General features: G+C 40.5%; 1 protein-coding gene across 1 annotated transcript in view; it reads right to left on the reverse strand.

The window, feature by feature from the left end:
* zmat4a (zinc finger, matrin-type 4a) overlaps positions 1-26,548 on the reverse strand; it is a 142,350-nt gene that overhangs the window by 110,822 nt on the left and 4,980 nt on the right. Inside the window, exon 2 of the mRNA XM_020590264.1 lies at positions 1,169-1,270. Within this exon, the coding sequence (XP_020445920.1) occupies positions 1,169-1,270 (102 nt within the window). The remainder of the gene's footprint in view (positions 1-1,168; positions 1,271-26,548) is intronic.

Raw genomic sequence — 26,548 nt, forward strand, 5'->3', positions numbered from 1 at the left:
ATACGACATGGCTGCAGCCAATCATGCACAGAGACTTTTCTTCACTGACTTTAGCCTTTATGGCAGTGCCTGCACCCTGAGTAAATCAAAATGGCCCAAGTGTCTTTATGTACTGTATATGGTGTTATTGTTATGTTGTACTTAATACTGTCGTGCCTCTCCTGTTGCACTATGAGCTCAACCTGGGCATATTCCTAACAGTTGGTTGTAATGAACATAAAATTAACTCAGCTCAAGCCAAACAACTGAATCTGGAGATAATTCCAGTTCAGCTGCATGCTTCCTAGAGGGTATGAAAAGGATAAGTGTAATGAAAACACTAGTCTATAACTGATCATTCACAACACAGCTACAAAAATAAAGTAAACACACCAAAGCTCATTAAACTTGGTCAAAAAGAAAACATCCGACAACAACAGAGTTGACTTTAAAACACCTGACATTCACTCACTCAGATTGTATCATCTGAGTTTAACATATGCAGAAGTAGAAAATGAACCACCAGCATATGGGTGCAAGGCATTTACTGAGCATCAATGGCCACAGCAAATGCAAACACATCATCTGCCCTCCGAGTGAAGCTGCAGGGTTCACAAGTATTGTCACAATCCTGGCCTTGAGTGTGAGGATTTGATTTTTTTTTGTCTGTAAATAAAACTGATTTCAGTATTTTGTTTTTGGATTATTTTGGCTTCGTCACACTGCTGGAAGAGCTGCCATGTTTGCAGCCTTACCCATTTTGCAATACAAAGAAAGATACGAGCGCCAAACAGCAGAAAAAAACACTGTAGTTCTTCAGTAATGACTTTGCTTGTTTACTGCAATTATATTAATGTGTCAAAATAAATAGCACAGTCATGTGGAGTTACAATTCTATATGTGGTATCTCATTGTAGAAAATCCATGAGCATCACTTGAGATAAAGTAATTACACCAAAAGTTCATTTTCTATTAGTCATTCACTGCCAGTAGAGTTTTGTGCTGAGGTTAAGTGAAAATTCAGCAGGGAAAAGTCAGGTGTGTTGTGTGTTTGTTGATGGTATGTATGCTGCTGGGCTCAGGTGTATAGTGTAGATGAGCCAAATGTCTCAGGAAAGAACAGTGTAGCCTTAGGCTCTTCATTAACTTCACAAATGTGTAGTGTATACGAGTCGGGGGGTGTCTTCACCTCATAATGGGCGACCCTCTGGGATTCAGAGATGAGCTGAGCGCTGCACACTTTGCAGTAGCTGTCTGTGAAAAGTCCTTGGTCCACCTCTGTTGACTTCATCTGGGAAAAGAAAGAGACAAATGCAGACATGGTTACTGACCTGAATGCACTTTGTGGCAGGTGTGCACCAAGAACTCAACACACAGCGCTGACCACTGTCAGTTAAAAATGGGGAAAGCCTGCAATGTTTATTAACAAATGATCAAGAAAACCTGTTCCATACACTCCAAGATGCAAGATGTTCTGGTGCTTGCTGAGTCACTGGCCTGCAAAGATAGATTTTATTACATTTTACTTTAAACTGAATGTCACAACCACACTAGAGCTCATTCACTAACTGAAAAATGCACTAAAAAAGAAATTCATATGTACTATAAAGCCATCAGATTTTTGCCACTGTTTGCTGTATGTCACCATCATACAGACTCGCTTTGCAGGTTTGTAGAAGCCAAAGGCAAACCTACCAAGATGTAACAGAGGAAGTAAACACTAATCTCATTTCATACTTCCATCACAATTAATCAATATTTCATTACCTCACGCATTTGAGTTAGTGACAGATCTTGAACAGAAAAAACATTTAATATCAAACACGTCACTAAGCCTTCGGCCACAAATCCAAGCTTATATTTGATAACATTAAATAAATAACCGCAGATCAAGGTGAGATTTTCCTAAAAATTCATTAAAATATATGATTGAACTGAGCACTGCAAGTTGGAGAAAGGGGATTCATAGAGAGACAGGTACAAAAAGCTTTTATTTCCCTTTCCACAGGCACAGCTGAGCCATCTCTGCTTTCCATTACTAATTCAGCCCGGTTTCCATTAGGGGCTCACATTTCATATCTGGGAGCAGTCAGGCTCAACTCGTCCTCATTTACTCAGGCACGTCTTCATTAGGAGCAGCAGGACAGACCAGAACTGAGGTCATGTGGGTGTAAAACCACAGTATTCTGTGCATTTTTTAATTCTCTTTCCAGAAGATGGAAATAAAAACACAGAAAAACTGAACTTCAAGCTTTTCTGACTCATTTTCTGATTCAAAATGATGTTTTGAAATGTTTTTCAAACAAAAAGTGACCATCAAAGCTTCACAAACACAGGAGCTAACAGCTGATGCACTGCATAAAACGAGGACGAGTGCAACACACTGTCATAATTCTTTATAAATACCAAAACTGCTCTAACAGGACAAAAAAATATATATCAGTGGTTCAGGTGTGTGCAGACAGACAACTATGGAAGAAGAGAAACAAACACATGTAAATTAGGTACACCATTCTTGTGTCTCAGTCTTGTAATCAGTCGAGAGCACTGCCGTTTCCTGTTCAGATTCTACAACACAAACATGCTGTAAATGAGCGGCTTTGAGAGCTCTACATCAGCTTGTTTCAGTGTTGTGTGTGCCTCTTTTAGCAAGGGTACACAGATGTTTTGAATGAATGATTATTGCTCAGAAGCATCAGTGTCAACAAGGAAACAGGAAACATGGCAGCAAAGGCTGGTTAACAAAATAGAAAAATAAATAAACTGAGACTGAGTTGTCATGAGCCTGTCATGTGGGATGAACAGAATAGCATTGTGAAGGCCTCAGCCCTGACCTTCACCGTGTGAGGGCCTAAACCACCACCAGCAGTAGAATTAGCTAGGTAATGGTCTTTTGTTTTCTTTGTTCATGTGTGTAGAGTTAAGTTGCACGTACATACATAGGACATACACAATTAATCAATGAAACATGCACATTTGGTTAATTTTGTATTGTTGATATGTGTAAACTTTCTTTTTTGAGTTACCGTGTTCCTGGTCCATTGATAGGGGTGGTCCTGACAAAAAGATGGACTGAGGCAACAGCAGGTTTAAATACCACTAAGCCTGGACTGCACCAAGTGCCCAATACAAGAAAGATGGGAGTTTGGGAGAAATATAGTTATTTGTTTGTAGTTTATGTTAAAACTTTATTTGACATGTTATTTTTACATTTAAAGAAAAATATTTTGTTGTTAGCAGACTGTGCAGTGTTTATTGGTAGATTATTTTGATAGTGTCTTTGTCCATTCCGTGTGTGTTATTGGTTTGGCCAGCCAGTATATATGTTCATATATGTTCCCCATTTGTGTCATTTGTTAGGTCAGCTGGGTTTTTGTGTGTGTGTGTGTGTGTGTGTGTGTTTGTTTGTTTGTTTCTGGTACTGTGCCTTTAGTTTGCTGTATGTTGAGTTTCCTTATCTTTTGTTGACCTCTTTTAGGGCCCAGTTTATTTAATATTGATGTTGTTTGTATTTTTCCTTATTTTTGGGTGAATTAAAAAGCCCTCGTTCTTTGGAACTTTAAAAGCTGTGTCCTCTGCCTTACTGTTCGGTTCCTGACCAGTAGTGATGGCGAGATGAAGCTTCCTGAAGTATTGAAGCCTTCCGGCCAATTGGTTCACAAAAGGGTTGATTTCTCAGGCTTCGTGTGCTCACAAACCCCCCTGCTGGTCAAGGACTGTAAGACAGGCAGATGTGTTATAGTTATTTTAGCTCTATGTGATGCTCTCAAAGCTGTCTCGCCACAGTTTGGGCATGGGAATAATGACTGCCATTTAACTATGCATTATCCTCTTGTGAGCACAAGATAATAATCCATTTTCAGTTGAAAAAGTCATATAATAATGACAAGGGAGCAATTATGTTTCCAAACTGTGGCAGTGTTAACAAGGAAGAAGAAAGTGAATATGCTTGTGAACAGAGAAGGGCAGTGAGGGTGCTTGTCAAGTCAAAGTCAAAGTGTTTATTGTCATATCACAGTAAGGAAAAATGTTTTCCTGTACAATGAAATTCTTACTTTGCTGTTCACATGAATACCACACAATACAAGTGAAATATAGTAGATAAATAAGTAACACCAAATTTAAGGTACTTTAAAAGAGCAAATGAAAGAAATATAATAAAAATATAATAAACAGAAAATGTGCAATAGTCAGCAGTGAATGTGCAATTGTGCTTGTGCAAACTGAGAATGTAAACAGTACAGATGGAATTACATGATGTAGTTCCTGGTAATAAACTCCTGTCAGCTCAGCTGTTTAGGAGTCTATTGTGCAAGTGATGCAAGGGGACACTATTCATTTTTATTTAAAATCAGTATTTGTTCAGAAGTGTTGGGGTTTAAGTGATTCCTCTTTTTGGAAATACATAACTTCCGAACTTTCACAACTCACACTACCCACGAACTGTGTGGAGATTCCTTGGGCTTTATAACTATTAATACATCATGGCAAAATTCAAACCACTTTCTGAAACACTACACACAGCGAGGCTGCAAACATCATTGATGACATCAGTCACCATAAACAATACAAGCCTCGATACGTGTCCATACTAAACCTTCCCACATGTCAAGTGCTCTGCTGGGATGATAAGGCTCTATGAGGTCTTTAAGATACGATGGAGCCTTGTCATTAGGAGGTTTGTATGTTAGGAGAAGGATTTTAAATTCTATTCTGAATTTTACAGGGAGCCAGTGGAGAGAAGCTAATATGGGAGAGATATGATCTCTCTTGCTAGTTCCTGTCAGTACTCTGGCTGCAGCATTTTGGATTAACTGGAGGCTTTTTAGGGAATTATTTGGACATCCTGATAGTAAAGAGTTACAGTAGTCCAGCCTGGAAGTAACAAATGCATGGACCAGTTTTTCAGCATCACTTTGAGACAGGATGCTCCTGATTTTCACAATGTTGCACAGGTGAAAGAAGGCAGTTCTAGAGACTTGGTTTCTGTGTGATTTAAAGAACATATCCTGATCAAAAATGACTCCAAGGTTCCTCACAGTAGTACTGGAGGCCAGAGCTATGTCAACTAGAGTAACTAGAGTAACTGCACATAAAGTCAGTAACCATTGGGGTTTAACTGACTACTAAGTGAAAAGCTCTGGAAGAGGATTCTTAGAAAATAAGAAGGAAGGGAGAGGACACTAAACTAAAAAATGACTACTAACATTTTACTCACATTAACACAGTATTACACATAGATTGATTACATTTTTCTCATGTTTGAACAGTAGTTTGTGTTTTGAATAAACCCTGGGGTTTGGTAGCAGGTTTTCTGCTTCTTACTGGCCCAGAGCATCTAAAACACTTTATTTGGACATACCTATAAAAGTAAAAATGAACACACTTGAAATGTCAATTTGGGATGTATGATTAGAGTAGACGGTTTAGGCAGCAATTTACTCTTGGCCTTAGATGTCTCTTCCAAATAAGTTCAGCTAACCTTAGCACTTGTATAAAATTGATCAGCTGTGACAGGCTTATTCTGAGCAATGTTGCTGCATTCTCAAGTATTAGCAATTGACTTGTTGAGGATATTAATGGCAGAAAGTGAGAAAACAGGAGCCACTGAGCCCTTATTTGGCAACTGCCTTTTCTCCTTGCCCTGAGCATGTCTATCACTTAAGCAGCATAACTTTCCAAAGAGCAACCGCTGCTTCCTGAATTAATGTCCTTCTCCTTAGTGATCAGTTCATTAAGTTAATAGATTTCTTGCCAGATACATAGTTATAATTGCAAAAGGTTGTCTCTCTTCATAATGAGATGCTGAGAAAAATATTAATATTCAGTCTGTGTAATTGGATAAGGGGAGACATTGCAATTGTAAACCAACAGGGGGTTCTCTGTGCAATTCAGTCATCAGTATCTGATCAGAGTAGCTGTCAACATCGTTACAGGCAGGCTCTCTCAACACAGCAATGTGAGCTCATTACAGAAGCCATATTGTCACTTTGGTGAAGAGACAGAGAAGTCATAACAAGAACAACGCATCACACCTTACACTGATAATCAAATTAGCAGGAAGGCAGCTTGTTTTTCACACCAAGTCAATACTGTTTACCATCTGTCTTTGACTAGGACGAGCCACCAGCAAATCAGAGGAGGAAAGCTCTGCCAAGTTTGTAGCCCAAGACTAGGGGAAGAAAAGAAAAAAAACTGATGAAATGGGGAGGAAAGGAGCACACACATGAAAAGGAGGTTACGGCAGTGCCCAGCAGATGCTGCAGCTATAAAAGGTCAGCTGTAATTCATTAGGGAGGTTGTTGAGTTGGAAAGCAAAAAAAAAAAAAAGAAGCCCACACCGAAGATCTGGACTCATACTGGCCTTTTGCTTTGGAGGAGGAGGAGGACAGCCCAGATAATGAATTCTGATCACCAGCTCCACATAAGGTTTTTTTTTCCATTATAGGAACCTACTATAATATGTAATAACACTTGCCACAGTGCATTCCAAGAACTACATTTCAGCACCCCTCAGGAGGTAGCGCTAAAATAAAGTAAAAATGTGAGGGTGGGTGCATACAGAGTGGTCACTTGTTGTTGGTTAAATGTCAGTGTCTTCACACCCCAAGCATCAACATTACAAGCACGGATGTAAACTCACTCACTGGTTTACAGGTAAAAGGAGGACTTAACTCATTGGCTTAGAGGTAAAACGGGGACTTCAGTGAGTGGCCCACAGACAAAGCGGTGAAGATGTCACATTTCTGCAAGTCTGTGTTCTGCTTGTTCAACAGCTGTTTGATAAACTTCTCATACAGTCTGTTACCGGCTGATTGTTGCAGTATGGAGAGATCCTTCACATCCTCTGTTCAGCTGTGTGTGTGAGAGAGGAGCACAGCCTCTCCCTCCTCTAAACAGAGACTGAAACATACAGTGGAAAAACAAATCAGGATGGTCCGTGTTAACCTGTGAGGTTATAGCGGGTGACAGTTAGGGGAAGCGCAGGGTATACTGCTCATTAGATTCGGAATGCAGCTACAGAACCTGTCTCAACACAGGATGTCTAACTTTGAGATCAACAGCGAGTTTAAAGCAACAGAAACAACAGTTTCAAACCAAAACTATTAATAGGGGGCTACTGGTTATACTGGCAGTAATGCCCCATGGTAAAGTGAGCCTTCATACAGTATACAGGGCACACAGGACATGTTTCTTTTGGCACGCAGGACTGTGCATAAATGAATAGAAAGGTGGGTCACTCAAAATCAAACAACACACCTCAAACATCACTGGAGTCTCCACTAGCTCAGAGTAAGCCCAAAACCAAATGCACAGAGTTAACAGAGTTAACCAAATATTTTATTACTGACTGTTTTTTCTTATTACTGACAAAAAAATCTGAAGGTTGTTTGTCATTTTGGCAGGTTAGAACACAGAGGGCGAGCTACACTAACATGAAGTTAGGTTGTAGGCTACTAAAAAAAGAACTGATGTGGTGAATGAAGGACAACTGAGACCTACTCAATGCACTATCTGGGAGCTGACAGCCCGTTGAATAGCCAAGGACTGGAGGCCACGGACTGTGTCTGTGACCACTACGGATCACAGAGGGGTGAAGCTGTGCCCCTGGTGCAGAAGGAGCATGTGCAGCAGATTCCTCTTGGTGAAGTGACTGCGTCAGGATCAGGCAATATCACATACAGAGAAAATTCTAATCACTTCCAGAGAGAAATGTTTTCCAAGTTCACAACTCTGAATGAAGTGGAGCTGGCAGGTCCAGTCTCCAGTGCGGCAGCAGAGCATGGGTTCAGCTTTCAGATCAAAATTGTAAGGCCCATGAGAAACCTAGTGACAGTCGCCTCTGCAGCAGGCCAAGCTACAGCAGGTCATCTGAGTTTAGTTCAGTTGGCCTATCGTCTTGTGTGTGTTGTTTACACACACTGGTTGAAGTATTTTTAGTGGCCTTTGCTGTCACTGCCCAAAAGTCATCTGCTTTATGTGGTGTTGACATGAAAGATGGCTGCACATTAGCTTGTTCTGTACATGAATTGTTAAAAAAATTAAATGAAAATGAATGAAAAATGCTATTAAATATGTTTTATAATTAAAAAATAAAAATTTTATTGAGGGGTAATAATAAATTATGATGAAATCTTTATGATCCTAAATGACGGACAATGAGAAAGTCTAGTGTGACATCTGAATACACTGATAGAAAGTTTGTCTTCATGATGGACATGACAATGATGGTAAATTATCATATGTTTTTCAATTATGTGTTAAGAATTGATTGAGTTATAACTCTGAGAAAGAGTATGCCCTTTTGACTCAAATAGATAACATCTTTGCCTCGTGTTTCTCCTTGCGCACCTCCCCTCCAACTCTCTGATGCATCAGGTATGTCTTACTTAAATACATAAACTTAAGGGCATAGTTTTCTATATGGATGGCGGGAACATGTCCTTATTGATATTCTGGGACAACAGAAATGTCCCAACCAATATTTGAGCAAATATGTATGCATTGTCTTTGGAGTGAAGTCACATTCTGATGTGCCTGACTGACTGAAAACAGAGGGGCGATCTAAAGCTCATATTATGTCCAGATGTCGTATTTGCTCCTAAACGTGGAGGTGTCAGTCAGCGTCTGACAACGGTATGTTATAGTGGCCGACTTCAGTAAAGCTGGAAAGATATTCACAGATTTGAAGTAACCAATAGCAAAACGTTGCTAAAATACAAACGATGCCTCTTTTGTAATTTAGTAATGTATACAACAAGATACAAGCTCATTTTTATCAAAATGAGCTATCCTTTGCAGCCAGGGATCATTTACAAAGTGCAACACTGAAATGAGAGAAGCCTACAACAAAAATATTTTATAACTTTTCTCTTATCCAGTGTAGTGTTACCAAAATTACTTCACACATCAATGGCCGTCTTCTGGTTATACTACAACCCCTAGTTAGGAAAAATGGTTTCTATCCATCATTATGGATAGGCTAGACATCCCATGGAAATGAATTATTTTATATGCCGCAAGCAGCATCAGGCAGAAAAAACACCGCAGACTGATGAGGATGCCCTCACCAATGATCAGATCAAACCTACGCCCTTGCATGAACCATAGAATTGCCTACATAACTGATTTGCCACAAAGATTAATGACCAAGATGGGATAACTGATCAGATGAGAAACTGTAAAATTCAAGCAATGCTCCACTTCTCTCCAGTCATTTTGAAGCACTTTTATTGCAACACAAAACATGGGACATTATCACGGGGGGATGATCCAGGAGAACAAAAGAACAAAAGGATATGAGCATGCATAATGAGATTCAAGAGATTTTCATGGTAAGTGTGAAGGTGTGTTGTGTGGCTGTATTCTGCTCTAATTAATCTGGAAATATGGATAAGTAAAAGGTGAAAGGTAGATAGGTAGGTAGGTAGAGCGAGAGGACAAAAATGGGCAGGCAGCAAGCTGTGACCAGGTGTGGAGAAAAGAAAAAACAAAAATAAATATTGAAGATAATAAAGATAGGGCTGCTCCAAGTTGCCGGCACTGAAGCAAGGACAATAACAAGTCACCAACAGGGAGCTGCAGAGCAGCACAGCAGGGCAAGGTTGGCCAGAACAGCAGTATTGTTGTTTTATTGTTATCAAATTTAACTTTTCCTCTCTCTTTTGTTTATCATTTACATAATTCATTTTAAGATTCTTTTATTTGTTTTTAAGTCTTTAAATGGTTTATCTTACAGAATTGCTGCATCCCTATAGCCCCTCTCAGTGCCTCAGATCAGCTGATCAGCTGCTCTTGGAGACACCGAGGGCTAGGCGGAGACTTAGGGGGGACAGAGCCTTCTCTGTGGGGGCTCCTAAGTTGTGGAATGCATTGCCCCTGTACATTAGGCAGGACCCCTCGTTGTTCACTTTTAAAACTTATTTGAATACTTATCTGTACCATTTGGCGTTCAAATCAGTATGAGCCTCTGTCTTGTTGAGCCTTTGTTTTATGATGGGTGGTTGTTTTAAGTGTGATGTTGTTTTACTGTTGCTTGTTTTATTTTGTTTTAATGGGTTTTGTGGATATTGTGTTAAGCACGTTGGTCAGCTCTGGCTGTGTTAAATGTGCTATATAAATAAAGTTGATGATGATGATGATGATTATGCAGAGCATCCCCCCAGGGTGTCCTGGATTTGTGTATAGCAGTTAATAATGAATGTCAAATAGACAAAATAGTATGTTAGGTTTGGTGGTTAATGTTGACAGGTCTGACATGGAATAACAACGGTGATAAATAATTGTTATATTAGTGTACCAACAATAATAACTATAATAGTAATAATATACAGTCAACACTCTGGCATCAGCTGTCGTTGCATAGAGTAGATCACCTTCAGTCCCTCAGTGAATTCCATTTCCACTAAATGCATCCACATTTCCCTCCCTTGCTCATCAGCACAGCTGTGCACTTTGGCCACAAGAGAGCTAACATACAGTCAACAGCCTTTCCCGCACTCACAGTGGTGAATAATGTTTTAAAATATTCCTGTATCCAAATTATGATACAGCTCAGCATCAAACTCTAATCAGTTGTTCCGTGGGCCATACACTACCTCGGTATAGATAATGGATGGTTGGATGTTAACAAGTAAATAAAGCAACATACAACAGCAAAAACATAACCCTTGCCTTTGATGGAGCTAACAATCACAAATAAATAACCAAACGTAACACAAATTAACAAAATTGTTCCCCTGTTCTCCTAAGCACTTTCACTTGGTCATTAATGAACTTAAATAACTAATGATGAATTGACTGCAAGTTCTATTAAACAGAACAGCAATCATATTTACAAACTGTAGAACAATAATATTAACTCAAAATGAAACATGTTACTACAAAGCTGAAGACACATATCAGACAAAAATTGTTACATCATTTTATTCTATTATTTGAAATAAACTGGCACATGGCATAATGTTCTTGAGTACATTTTCAATAGACTGTCTTGCAAACCAGCTGAATGGATTAATATTCACTTGGCAGCCATTCAGTGACATTAAATCAAGTGTGGTGAGAAGAGAATAAAGAGAGACAGACAATGATCCTTTTAGCCTACATAGCAAAACTGAAAAACTTGAGATGACTCAAAAATTAAAGTCTACAAACTTCATCTCTGTTCATTTTTCTCCAAGTTAAAATCTGCAAAGTCAGATTTGTACATTATACCCACATTGAAGGGCTTATTTCTGGGATTGCTTTACTGTATCCTGGTAATAAAGAGTGATTCCTGAAACAGTTACTCTCTAACATTCAGACCACTTCCGTGATGGGTGTAACATTTCTGATCCCGAGGCTGAAGCCATGATATAAACATCCAATGTCTTGTGTTGTGATTCTGGGAGACAGAACCCTCCACCCCCCACTTGTAAAACTGCAACAATTTGTATCCTCAGTTCCCAAATGATTAAAAAGTGTAACTAAAAGGAACGGTGATGTAACACAGAGGTAAACAGGCCACTTTGACTGAATGTGTTGCAGGCATCAAGTTCTAAATGCATTTATATTTACAAAATTCAATTAAGTTGGTCAGTGAAAACCTTTTCTTTGTGCTTTTGTCACTTAAAGGTTCAAGTGAAGTAACAAATCACACATTTTAGTTTTTATGGGATTTTGGAAAATGTCCCAACTTTTCTGGAAATGGGGTTTGTAATAATCTATTGGAAAAAATGAACCAGGTTACTGCAGTGGACAGTGGACAGAAAACCCTCAGCTATAAAGTATGGACCTGTTAAATGACTAAATATGATGATGATCATAGTAACTCATAAATTAGAAGCTGGTCAGTCGTTCCTTATGCAGTTTTACAATTTGTAAATTGTAAAACTTGCAGGCCTGATGAATTGCCAGTTTTACAATTTGTAAAACTTGCTGAACCACTCAACACAGTAAAAGTCATAATGATGCCCTGTTAAAAAAGATGATGGTCTGCATTATTTCACTTAAAAAACCCTTGACAATGGCAAGTTCCAGAAAGTGTGAGCCACTGCAAACTACTAGTAGTTAGGTGTGTCCCCGACTTTTTTCTAGTCAAATCTGACATCGGAATCAATACGGTGATTAGAATATCTGCAGGCTAACCATGGGGATTATAATTACAAAGTGTCTCTCCACGTGCACTTCATCACAAAAAAAAAACACGTTTCCAACCACTTCCATTTATACTATAACTTTGATTTATAAAAACTGATCTTTGTTATGGAGTATAACAAAGACCAGTAGCTCCTTAGGAGAAAGAAAAACTGCATTAATCAATGTACAGCCCTGTCACTACAGATGGGAGTTTGTTCTGTATTACACCACACAATTAAAGTTTTGATTTGCTTCTGATGGAACAAATAACAGTAACAAATGAGCTTTTTAGTCATGGAGTCACCTTTTGGTCATGAGCTTTGGGTCATGACCAAAAGGGCAAGATCCCGGATACAGGCGGCCGAAATGAGCTTTCTCCGCAGGGTGGCCGGGAGCACCCTCAGAGATAGGGTGAGGAGCTCGGTCACCCGGGAGGAGCTCAGAGTAGAACCGCTGCTCCTCCACATCGAGAGGAGCCAGCTGAGGTGGCTCGGGCATCTAAAAACAGCGTCTGTGACAGCAGTGTTTAACTGAATAAATGAGGTAAGATTTTCTCTACAAAAGTGTCTTGTTTAATTATTTAAGTTTGCTAATTACAAACATTTATCTCAACACGGCAACCTCATTCTACCTCTCCTCATTGCTGTTACCTCTAGTTGGTGAACTGGTCTGCGGTTTGATTAAAAGATAGTTGGAGACTTTGTGTGTCAAACCCTTGAAGATGGCTGCACAAAAGATGTATTTGATTTCACCTGACCACATGAATAAACTGCATGCTAAAAATACAGTCCTTCGTAACGTGAAAAACAGTTGGACGCAGGGATGAAACGTATGTTGGATCAGAAAGGGATGAGTTCTGATGAAAAAATGAAGATACGATGTGCTTTTACAACATTATCTTAACCTCAAAAAACAAAAAGAGAGCCAGGAAATTACACTGATGCTCCCAAAAGAGCCTGAGGATGGTGTACGCCCACCCCCTGCAGGAGTCCCTGGGGATGGCAGAGGAGCAGCTGTTAGACTGCTCCCTGCAGGTGACCCTGAGAATACTATACTGTACATCAAGTATTGGAAAGCATTCACCCCCAGTATAAGAGGAATGCAGAACATATTTTACAGGTGTTACAGAGATCAGAATGTGCTCGGAACGCTCACGAGGAATTTGTTCACAAGTTTCAATCTATTCCTGGCTCACGCATTTATAATTTAATTAATCATAGTGGGGCTAACATAAAATTTACCTACAGGCCGCTATGATGGGACATATTTATGCAAAGAGTAAGTGACTTGAACTTTCCAAACAGTGTCATATCTAACCATGATGCTAAAAGGACCTTAGAAAACTGGACGTTTAGAGTATGAACTGGGAGACTTGACACCCATTTCAGAGTCCATTATAGTCTATGGGTACATCTCACAGTCCGGGTGCAAACCCGAACAAATCAAGAAAGGTGGGTGTATTGTCATGCTCCAAAGTAAGGGTGAGCCAATGAGCTCCAGGCCTCATGGAGGGGTCAGTGTTCACAATTAAATAAGTAGGTAGGTCTTTAATCGTTCTGGTAACAGATCATAGGGCCACACACCGCAAAATGGGCTCAGAAGGTAGAGCGGTCGTCTCCCAACCGGAAGGTCGCCAGTTTGAGTCCCATTCTCCCACATGTCAAAGTGTCCTCGAGCAAGAGCCCCAAGTTGTTACCGATGGCCAGAGCAGCACTGCCAGTGTGTGTGTGTGTGTGTGTGTGAGCTGGCACCATAGATGGCTGCCTCAGTTCTGTACGAGAGACAAATTCCTTGTGTGTGTAACATACTTGGTGATTATCAGTAACTGATCTCCAATCAGCCTCTTCATCAATTGTTTATCCCATGCTAAGTAACGCCAGAATGAGAGTCACTAGGGGTTCACAGAATCTAATCCCCAGTCTCAAATTTCCATTATTTGTAGGAGACAGAATCTGTGCCTTTATCAGGTTGTTTATTGAAAAAGAATAAAATGCTGATGTCAGGTCTCAGAAGACCTACGATTAAGAGTTGTTGATTTGCATGTAGCCGGAAAGGGTTAGAATCATCTCTGTTCTAACAGCCATACGCAGTGCTGTGTGTTCTTCCCAAACCAAAAGGTAAATCTAATATAATGGTGTGTTTCAGATCAACAGCAAAAGCTACTTTCTTCTAGTTAGTATCGTATAGTAGCATGGTATCCAACTTTAAACAGGTAAACAACAGTAATGTAATGTGACCATTACAATTACCATCAAACAGCCGAGCATTAACTGCTAACATAAACATAATGCTAGCAAGCTTGACTTATTTGGTTGGGTTGAATTCTCCATTTCAGCTGGGGCTGTTACAAAGTCAGGGGCTGGCAGTTCAGCTGTGCATTTTCCAATGCTCACAGTAAAAATGGCAGTATATGCAGTCAATGAGGGCAGTGACATTTGGCACACTGTGTGTGTTAAGGAGGCTTATTAAAAATTGTGTTTGGTACACAAAACAAGTAATCAATTTAGTTTTCACTGCCGGTCATTGTAACATTACCAGTGGGTGTTTTTTCCAACTCTTGTCCCAAATTCATCATAATATTACATCATCCCTAATCACAGGTGTTGGTAACCCCTTTTACTGGGGCAGGTGCCCCAGTGTTGATCTGCTGTGCCCCAGTAAAATCACACATTCAAGTTTTAACAAGCTCCTATATTTGGCAGTGGATTAATTTAGATTGGTAATAACGGGAAAAGAAATGATTTGTTGTTCTAATCCAGAATGTCAAAGCAAAATACAAGCTGAGGCGCAGTGGTCAGGGTTCAATGCACACGTATGCACGTCATATCTGATAGACTGCAGTGCGCACGCAACAATCCGTGCATTGGCACACGAAACAAAAGAAAAAGATATGTGAGAGGGACTAAATACAATTTTTGAATAATACCAATGATCTTATTTTGACTCAGACATTATTGACTCCTGTAGATGGACAGGGAAGAGGTTCAGAGAGATGAGGGTGAGAGGTGAGACCTGGCTGTAGTTGGTAAACAAGGCAACCTTAGTTTAGATAGCCCGTACATAACAAGGCATGGATGTTGAATGCAAACTAAATTACAGCTCTGTACATCAATACATATGATCAATGCATAAAATGCAATTTATCGGTGTATTACATAAAAAAAAAGAAAAACACGTATGTTACATAATACATCACATGTAGTGATCTATGTTAACATTTGGCTATTCATTCTGCATTTAATGAATAGCCTATAACATCTGAGATGCTCCTGTCACACAGTCCAAATATTGTTTGTTTTATGCATTTTAATAAACTAGTGACTCTGAGGCAGGAAGGGAGCATGTGGAGGAAGCTGTCTATGTCTGTGGAGACAGGAGTGTGACCTCCGGTCATCCACTGCACAATACGATACTTAGTACTAATATGTTATGTGGCCTTGTGAGTTGCAAAAAATGATGAGATTCCATTTTTGTTTTTTGTCTTTTTTTATTAATGATTTGTTGATAGAATAGCTTCTTGTGAAAGTTTAAATTTGACAAATAAAAACTGGTGCTGCTTGAAAATCTAATTATATTTTGTGAAATGCAGAAATGTGCAATATAGGGCCAGACTTTTACACCATAAAAATGTGTTGAGAATGTTCTTAATGTGTGTTGAAATCAGTTTACCTTTACAAGTAGTTGTTTCAGTTTCAGTAGCAGCAGTATGGCAGTGGTACAGTGGGCAAAGAAATAGAAGTTCACATAGTACAATGTGTAGCACATTTCACTAATGCAGCATATAAAAAAAAAACAATTGCGCGATTTGAGTAATGGGGGTCTCTGCACCAGTAAAGCTTTATGTCTAGCAAACCCCCTGTCCCTGAGCCTATTTTTAATCACCCCTGAGACGATGGTGTAACCCAGTGCTAAGAGCAGATGGGGCCCTGTATGGCTGCTAGTTTCACAGTATGATTGGGAGTTAGTATAGGTTGGAAGTGGGTTCACTGGGAAATCATTGGGAGGCGTTGAAAAGTGCTGAGAGCATCGGTACAATTACAACATTGTGTTTTGTGACAATGCGTGCAGCCAACCAGATAAATTGTTATTCTCTCACATTAACCAATAAGGTTAATTGTCCCTCCTTGGAGACCGAACATCCTGTTCGCGCTCTTGACATTGTATCAGACGCTTAAGAGCCGCATTTGGTTGCAACACACCGAGCTTAAGAACCGTGTGAAACGGAGGTATTGAACTGAGGCAAAGCTGTGACATTGAACAAGACATTGAACAAGACATTGAACAAGACATTGAACAAGACATTGAACAAGACATTGAACAAAGACATTGAACTGAAAAAGACATTGAACAAAGACATTGAACTGACCTGGGACTTGAATAGACTTTATATACACTGAAAAAGGGACTGAACTGGACCTCTTTATTTTGTTTGTATGCGCGCTCACTTTTGGTTAATGTTATTTTCCTAAATGCATGTAACTTTACACCCATTTACAACATCCGCCATAAATTCAACCGTTTTACTACAAGTTGTGTTGATTGTCTCACTGTGGTTGTTCACCTCTCGGCTCCTACGAGTCTAAAATCTTCTGATCTGGTCCAAGCCCTTCCTTTGTACGGGTCTTCCTGGCATAGCTAATTCACAGTGCTTAGTCACTGGGTATAGGAGGATAATAGATAATACGTGCACACCAACAGAGGGCTACAATGGGATGTCCTTAAAATCGAGCTGTATGTGGTAGATGTTTAGAATCACTCAATTGAAAAGGCTAGCCATAAGTGATTTTAGTTATGTTAGCGTTAGACTGACCTATGCTATATGATTCTCAATATAACAGTCACATGACCTGCCCTTAAATCTTCAGAATGAGCCACTGTGGTCATATAATAGTTTCTTCCTGACCACATCTTCAATTAAACAGTATGCAAATCATCATAAAAGTTAGCACTGATAAATCCATTGAGAGCTGCTAAACACCGTGTTTGTATTTTGGGTTTCACTCAGGAGGTTAACATTTCTATGATGGTGTGAAAGTTATTAGAGAAGCTGTTTACCTGGTGCTGAGAGAGAAAAATTTTGTTTAAAATACTCTTTGGAGCAGCTCTTTAAATATAGGTGTATATTATATTAAAGTCAATACATCATCCACTTTTGTCAGAGTGCTGAGGTGTAGCAAATTAAAGCATCCCAACCCCCCCAAAAAATGCCAGTGATGATTAAGCTGTCAGAGGTTATGGTCATCACAGTTCACCGTTTATTCATGTTCTCAATAAGTCCTCTCCCCCACACCCACATTTCTTCTCATTTTGCCTGACTTCGCAGATAAAATAGATGAGTATAAAATGTCCAGCACAGCAGAGAGAATCAATCACTAATATGGTACAATGGCCAATTGTACTTTTTAAATGAATGGCGGCTATCTTTGCTGACCTGTTGCAGATAGTGAATGATGACAAGGAGGGAAGTGATCTTGTCAGTCATGAATTTTGGCGGGCCTCCAGCAGAGCTCTCTGGAGCCAGATATTAGTGTAAAACCCAGCATAGGCTAAAAAAGATACCATCTAAAATCAACTAATTGTCTTCTTCTTCTCCCATTAGGGTTCGGCACAGCAAATCATCAGTTGCCACCCGACTGACGATGCGCATGCTAAACTTGTCATGTTTTACGCCAGATACCCTTCCGGATGAAGTCTAACTTAGAGTCGCCAATCAACCTAACCTGCATTTCTTTGGACTGTGGGAGGAAACCGGAGCCTAAAATCAACAAACTGTACTGGTGAGAAATAAACACACAGTCCTGGGACTGTGAGATTGTGCTCGTTTACAAAAGTAACTATCAGTCATTGTAACTCATAATCACATCTACACAGATATTTCACACAGCCACCAGTCCACCAGTGAAGGTATGGAACTACAGTATAATGCCACTTACATTAAGTAACAGTGTAACAAGATGATCAATTTGACTGACTGTACTATGGGGCAGCATGCCTGTGTTCACAAATCAACACAATTTCATCCCTATCCAGTAGTACTGAGTGGGCTGTTAGTGTTGGGGTGATATATTAGATTAAGCTGATACAACTATTAAATTAATGTGCAAATCTATATAAAAATGTAAGAACGGTGTTTTATTTTGTTTGTTTGCTTTCTTATCAAGGCAGAAACACTGGATAACAAAACCTCAGTTAGAAGAAGGGAAGTTACTGGAACTGCACCAGTAAAGTGGCTAGACCAATATATCAGCCCCACACAAGTAACAATGTAGTATTAGGATTTTGGTAATTTTGCCATTAAATTCATTTAAAAATAGAAAGTACTAAATTGCACAAGCAGGTTGCTTATTTTGGCATTAACCATATTTTATTATAATTTATTTTGTTGATTCTATTTGTCTTCATAACACTGTACCTAACACAGTAAATGCTGATATCTCAAAATGCCACAAAAATCACAAAAAGGTCCAAAACGGTGAACAAAAATCTGACAATCCAAAAGGTTTTAAACACACTCCAATGTTACCTAAAATTGCATAGGTTGGAAAAAAGCTAAGGCAAATATTACAGTTATTAGGCAAAATGTCTATTTTTATAAAGCAAGTTCTTTACATTTTGACCTACTTTATTTGCTACACTCACAGTTTGCTTGTTCACCGAGGAGTACACCTTCTTCATGAAGGACATCTGACATGTCACAGTAGAAAAACTACAGGTGCAGTCAATAAAATGAATGATGGCTGAGTCCCATTTAGCTGCTGATTGTTCATGCTACTGTAGCGCACTGTTACACTGTCCTGGCTTACTAGGACAACTGAACACAGCAGAGTCAGAACACCTGTGTTTTTCCTTACTTTTACCTTTAAGCGGGCTTGTTACTGAATAGTCACCCTGTCTGCTTGTTTGAACAGTTTCTTGCTCAGTAGTATCAGTCATAGTTTTTTTATTTATGAAGGTCTTAACTATATTATATTAAAATTTTAGACCTATGTTGATTTTAAGCTTTTCAAAATACACATTTTACTCCATGTCCTTTATAGAGTCAGACATTTGTGAAACAGGTAAAGTGTAAGCTGTTTCTTTGTGTTATTAAACACCAAAAACAGCTTCCTAATGTACCATGCATAATGCACAAGCAAAATCAGGTGATTGTTTTGTGACCGATACCCCCAGTTTCATTCGTCCACTAAATAGAAGGCTTTGAATTTTTTTGTTGAGGTGTTTGCTAAAATGACTGAGGTTTTTAATCATGCCATTGGCTCTATTTTCCTGAAATAGGATGCAGAGGTAAGTCAAAACTCCAGGTACAAGGTGCATAGCTACATGTATGTGTAGTGTTATTTGATAAAGTAGCAGAGCACACCTATGGTGAAAGCACCTGCAGTTAAATTGTTGCTTGTTTCGAGGGCCACAGGTGAATGTTTCACTCGAATGTTTAACCCACATACTGAATGTAAACTGAGCTCCTACTGCTTCATGTTGGTTTACATATCAGCCAGCAACAATGAACACATCAGCTGTGCACGGGCTCGCCACTGGTCAGCATGTGACAATGTTTGGCCATCCTGTGCCTTGCTTGCACCATGTAGGCCTGCAGGTGATCCCTCACAGGTGCACGGGTAAAACAGTCCATTTAAATCTCATCAACCACCCATTATATGTACCACTTATCAATGGGCGAGAGGTGGGGTACACCCTGGACAGGTCACAGAGCTGAGACACACACACACACACACACACACACACACACTCCTACATGTCTTTGGACTGTGGAAGGAAGCCAGAGTACCTGGAGAGTAGCCACGCAGACACAGGGAGAACACACAAACTCAAGCCAGGGCTTGAACCCAGAACCTTCTTCTTGTGAGGTGACAGTGCTAACCACTGCATCACCATGCCACCCAGTCCTAGCATCACATAAGTTAAACATGATATCTGTTTCCACTGCTAAACGTTGCATCTGATGTTTGTCTCCACGGCCCCTCTTTCAGATTACATCCTAGTTTGTCAGTCTGGATGATCTGAGTTTCATTCTGTCACTTGTCTTTTGTAAACAGGGTCTGTATTCGACACCAGGCTGCGTTGCTGTGAACCGCCCACATAATGCGAATGAACAAAACACACTAACATTTGCGGGTGCCAATTCAACATTGGTGTACACACTGTTTGAGCCCACATAGCAGTGGTGGCTGAGTAGACCAGGATGGGCAGGCGAGAAGACCGGAGGACTGCAGGAACGAGAAGACAGGCCATGTGTAGCGCTTGCTGTCAGGTCAAAAAGGCCCAACAGCGGCTGTACTTCCTGAGGAGGCTGAGGAGGTTTGCAATGTCGCCTAGGATCCTTTGCAACTTCTACAGCTGCATCATCGAGTGCATCTTGACCAGCTGCATCACTGTCTGGTATGGCAGCACTACTGCTATAGACCACAAGCACCTGCAGAGTGGTAAAGACTGCGGAGAAGATCACCAGCACTCCACTGCCCTCTCTGCAGAGCATTTACCAGCGCAGGGTGCGTAGGAAGGCTGCCTCCAGCTTCAAACACCCCACCCACCCCCAGCACGGATTGTTCACCTCCCCACCCTCTGACCGGAGGTTCAGAAGTGTGAAATGCAGGACCTCTAGACTGAAAAACTCTTTCTTTCCCTCTGCCATCAGACTCCTAAACAGCTTAGGGGTTTAATACCAGGAAATTCGTCATGTACTGACGACCTGTACAGTTTACATTCTCAGTTTGCGCAAACATAATTGCACATTGACCAACAATATTTTGCAGTTTTGGTGACCACCAGCATTGTAACATTTTAGGCACACTCAGGCACATTAGGGCTCAATGTGGAAGAAAGGTGGAACACATTAGATATGCATTATACACAGCTGGAGTCAGGACAGGCTTTAGTTGTGGCCAATCAAGCCAGCTCTTCTTATCGCCTTTAAAAACACCATGGAAACCTGGCTTAGATTGATGTCACTGATGTGATGACATAGAAATACCTTATATTTATTGTAGAATAATTGCACAAATCTTTACTCAGTAGTCTGCTTTTGTGAATGGAAGACAGACAGACCCTGGTCCTGTAGCCAGCAGCCATTACATAGTAATTTACCCACAGCTGCCTCAACTGCTTGTCTTGGCACTGCTTCCTTGCTTCATTGTTTTGTGGTAATAGAGCCAAGCACACAATATAACAGTGGCCTTAATGTGTCTACAGTATAATTTTAATTGAAACTGATGACAACTGAAATGTGTCTGGGAGACAGACAGCTGATGGGGTACTGGTGTCACAGCTGCTGGAATGTGGGTCCTGCCAATTATAGCTGTGCATACAGCATGTGCTAATTAATAGCTTATATTTAAACTCTACACCTCTACTAGCTTGAAAAGATGTATCCTTATCTAACTTTAAAAAAAAGTTAAGCACTTTAGCAGTCTGTGTATCATTAAACAAAACACTATGGGTTTCAGAGATTGCTTTTCTTTCCCCAGACAAAGGCAGTGAAGTAATTAAACAATGTATGTATTCACACTGTTCCAGCTGTGCAATACTGTGCACTTTAATGCTGTCCCAAAAAACAAATGACCAAATATGCTCTGCTTGTTTTTGTCAATTGTGTACTGTACAACAAAGTTTAGCTTTTAGTTTAGGTGGTGCATGACTGGACGTGTCCGATTTGCTCGGCCGCTCTGGCCTCCCTCACCTTTCCTACTGTCTCTTACCCATTAACACTAATCACGTTCACCTGTTCCTCACTCCCTTATCACCAGCTGCACTTGATTAGGTTGCTCACTATATTACCCGGTTTCACTCCTCAGTCACTTGCCAGTTCGTTCTAGTCTCTAGGCCATTTTTTCTCCGTGCTCTTTTGTTTTTTGTATGTATTTATCCCCCTAGCCAGCTACTGTTTTGTGTTCCCACCATGGACTGTTCCTCCGGACCGTGGCTCCACTCTCTCCTCCCAGGCAGGTCCATGCTCAGTCACCTATCTGTTCCACTATTGCCTTCATCTCTCTGTCTCTACCTTCAGTAGCCACCATCCCCACCGACCAGCCCAGGAGTGCCCCAGCCTACACAGCTCGGCCCAGCTCTCCATCTCCTCACCTCCTGCTGTTGGTCAACACCCGGTTACTACTCATCGACAGGACTACGCACTATTTCCCTCTGTGCATTTTGTTATTTCTCCTCATCACTGTACATAATAAATCACTGCTTGCATCAAAATCGGCTACCTGGGTCCGCCTCTTTCTCGTTCACTCACTGACAGGTGCGAACGGCACATAACAGGATGACAGATCCCCTACAGACTCACTACCCTCCACACGTCCCCACATGACAAATTGCAATATACCAAATAAACCACTTTGGAGCTTCAGGGCTCATCATATTTGTTCATGTACCAGAGCGTGTCAGCTTGTTAGTTTGTGGATATTACTCCTGATTCCTGCAGAGTTTGGAGCCCCTCTAAAAATGATATGCAACATTGCTTCTTCATCGGTTAAAGCGATGGCTTGCTATCATTTAGACAAAGGGCACTTTAATGCTATGGTTCTCATTTAGAAACACCCACGACAAAGAACTAGAGGAAGTGCAACACCAAAAAGAGATACTACAAAAATATTCACTCTTAGGGCTGCCTAGTGTAAAAAAAAACTTATATCACTAGTCTTCTGTTGCTTATACCACAACACAAATTGGAAAATTGTCTGAAAGCAAAGTTAGAATATTTTGTAGTACCTCTTTTCAGTGTTGCACTTTGTAGATGGTCCCAGTACACACATCTCACAGCTGGCTGCATCTACCCTATTTCATCAGAACAGCTCCTTTGGATCAAAATTAGTTTGTAGCTTGTCTGTCTGCATTACTACAGTAAAGAGGCGTCATTTGTGTTTCAACAATATTTCTGATTTATTGATATGGGAACTTTGAATCTGTGAATATTTCATCCTAGGATTGGTCTTATACTATTAAGCTTTGATATCTTTTCAGGCAAGAAAGTAAAAATTCAGATTTAAAAAATCTGTCTGTCTGTCCAATGAATGCATAGGCTTATTTGGAGATATGCTCCAACATTTTCAGAGATGTGAGTGCCAGGTAGTGGGACCAAGCTGTCCCGATCATTTTCTTTCATCATTTAAATTTGCATGCATACATGCAAGTCAGTATATTTTTAAAGCATATTTAAAAACAGCAGCAGTGACTAAAGTGCTTTACAAAAAAGTGGGATCATGAATCAAATTAGTTGAATAATTACAATCAAAGAAAAGCACAAATCAATAAGTGGATAATTAAAAGCATTAAATATATTAAAAAACAAACAAGACTTAAGGTTTACAAAGTATCAATGAGGGGAAAGATCAGATAGTAAGTGTTTAACTACTCCACAACTTTGGCCCAACAACAAAAATGCTCCTTCAAACCCCTTTGGATTTGAACTGGGTGCATGGAGTGGATAGCAATGAGTGTCAGGAGATCTACAGGGTCTAAAACATGGATGTCCTAAGAAGTCAAAACTGGACTACAAGGTGGTGTCCAATTCTTTCCTCTGAAAACTGCTTTCAATTCACATTCAGTGAAATGTTGGGCTCTATTTTCCTGCATCGAATCATTTGCGAACTTTAGGCAATTGTCCTTGAGTATATGTCTACATTCTGGGGCTTGGCATGTGAGGAACCAGGCCGGCAGAGTCCAGAAAATACAGATAGGATGCAGGTAGGGTAACAGGCAGCAGAGTCCAGCAACTGAAAATGGCTTGAAAGCACTGTGCACAGCATGGGCTAGACAGGCATGTTTGGGTCTTGAAACCAGTTTGGGACAAAGAAAACATGAGATAGTAGAACAGCATTGACCTGGCATCTGAAGAGCAGCAGCAAACAGGTTATATAGGCAAAGCAACAAGCCAGGGGTGAGTTCAATCTGCCACAGCAGCCAGAGATGAAAACAGCAAGAGAGTACCCTGCCCTGAAACCAAGAAAGTGGAACTGGTGTGACAGTGAAAACCAGGAAGTACCTTCAAAATAAGAGCCTTCAACAGGGTGTGAGGCATGGAACCTGACAATGTCTAACAATGTTTCAATCTATAATCATCAGACAAAAAATAAAAGTAAAAAACAGTATCATGTAGTCTACACCAGGCATTACACAGCAGGTAAAGTCAGGCTGACCTCACAGTGCGCTGCTGTCACTATTAACTTATATTTCTTCCAACGAACGACATACGTTACATATGTCAGTTTTTTGCATTTTATGGCGATATGATTAGCTTTGAAAGCAGTTGCAGGTGAAGATAAAGTAGATGAGACATCTGCTGGCTGTGTGCTCTGGTGGGCCACAATCAGTTTAAATGCAGTGATTACAATATAATTTTATGACATTATTTTTAAAACAGTGAAACATTTATAAGGTTACATGTGAGGCCCCTGTGGATTTTGCTCAATGGATGCAGCTGTGAGTAAATGATGCTATATAATTGTTGCTGGCCACTGGACCAGAGACTTTCTTTCTTACATGCACGAACGCTGGTCAGTGATATTAGCAGACTGCTGAGTGAATATTTATGTGCAGGACTTCTACATAAATAGTTCTGTTGGTTAGTTTTGGAACATAACTGCCAGGAGAAGAAGATACAGGGAAACAAACCTTCCTCTCATATATACATATCACATCAGTGACATCAGTCAGTCAGGTCTCTGCCCTGCTCTTTAAAGGGGATGAGAGGAGCTGGTTTGATTGGACATAACTAAAGTCAGTCCAGACTCCACCTACTCACCATGGATTCCTCCCTATAATAACATACTCTGCTCCTCCGACAAACAATATTTGCAGTAACAGGTGGTCTGAGCAGGTCTTATCATTATTGCTAGTTTTTGTCAAAACAGCACCAAAATTTCACTGTGCTTCCTAATTAGCATACACATGACCTCAACTGTGCCTCTAGCCTCACATCAGCGTAAGCGCATTCATTCATGGCAGGAAAATACCAAACATACCAATGCACAACAAAAAGTAGACATGCACCCGAGGAAAACTGCCTAATGACTGCAAATGAGGCGACGCAGAAACTGCGCTGGCAGGAAAATAGAGCCCTAAGTGTCTAGAGTCATGCTAGTGGCTCTGTAAGGCTGCACTCAGTCCCAGTGGATATTTAAGCTAGTGATGCTAAGCAGATCACGCAGCACAATATCAGCTTTTCAAAGCATAAGTATTGCAGTAAGGTTTTTTGATGCATAAGGCTTCATTACATCACACTCGCATTAGACAAATGTGCTGAATTTGAATCCTGTATGCATTTCTGATTCCGCCACAGTATGTAAAAACAGAGTTATTTAAAAAAATAACCAGCTTTCATTATGCATACACAATACAAACAAGACAAATGTATTAAAAGCATTAAGACCATGCACGCTTGTTAGCTGAATCAAATGTGTACTACACTGTAAACAGCCCCAGCATTAGCATGTCTTTGTTTAAAGGTAAGCAAATGTTATATTGCATATAAATGAAACTACCTGCTGGTAGGTGATTTAGTAAGGAAGGAAGGGAATAGCTGCAGCACTAAGGATGCAGAATCCGAACCAGAATCAGCTTTATTCTCCGAGTATGTTGAGCATACAAGCATTTTGTCTCCAGCACAGAGGGTCTCAATATGTTTTAGGCAACAAACAACAGAATAGTGGGTAGGTCAGTATGGGAAGAGTGGGAGAAGGAAGGGAGGCAGTATAAATGCTTTATATACTGTATACACATTTAGAGCTATCAGACTGGCGCAGGTAGTGGTACTATTTACAATTATTGCACTGCTGTGGTTGCCAAGTCCTTTTGCTTCGTCATAGTTAACTGTTGATCAAATTGATGACCCAGGGGAAGAAAAGGTCCTCCATGGCGGGCAGGCTGGCACAGATGATTTTTTCTGCAGTCCTGACTGTCTGTTGGAGTCTGTTCCTCTCCTGTTTGGTTGCTGAATCAAACCAGACAGTGATAGTGCAGAAAAGAGACTTGATGATTCCTCTGTAGAACTGTATCAGCAGCTCCTGGGGCAGGCTGACCACCCCGAGCTGGCACAGCTGGCTTCTGCTGAAGAACAATGGTGCAATTGCACCACAGGACCAGCTGTTCAACTTCCTGTCTGTAAGGCTGACTCGTCCCCATACTACAGGGGGTCCAGCAGGGGGTCTATTATGTCCTTCAGATGGGCCAACACCAGGCTCTCAAAGGACTTCATGACCACAGATGTCAGGGCAAGAGGTCTGACAGTTGAAGATAAGTGTGAAGATGGGTGCCAGCTGATCAGCACAAGCTTTCAGGCAGAACTGGCTCACAGTGTGCCTAGTGTCATTCTGAGCTTTTGTTTTTTTCTTAAAGGCCACACACATCCTTTTCATATCTCTTCAGGGGTGGGGGGCTGGAGGAAGGGAGCTGTGGGGGGAGCACCTGCTGGGTCTGAGGTGAGGTGTGTGGGTGG

This window comes from Monopterus albus, unplaced genomic scaffold (assembly GCF_001952655.1).
Source record: "Monopterus albus unplaced genomic scaffold, M_albus_1.0 scaffold12.1, whole genome shotgun sequence".
Classification (NCBI taxonomy): domain Eukaryota; kingdom Metazoa; phylum Chordata; class Actinopteri; order Synbranchiformes; family Synbranchidae; genus Monopterus; species Monopterus albus.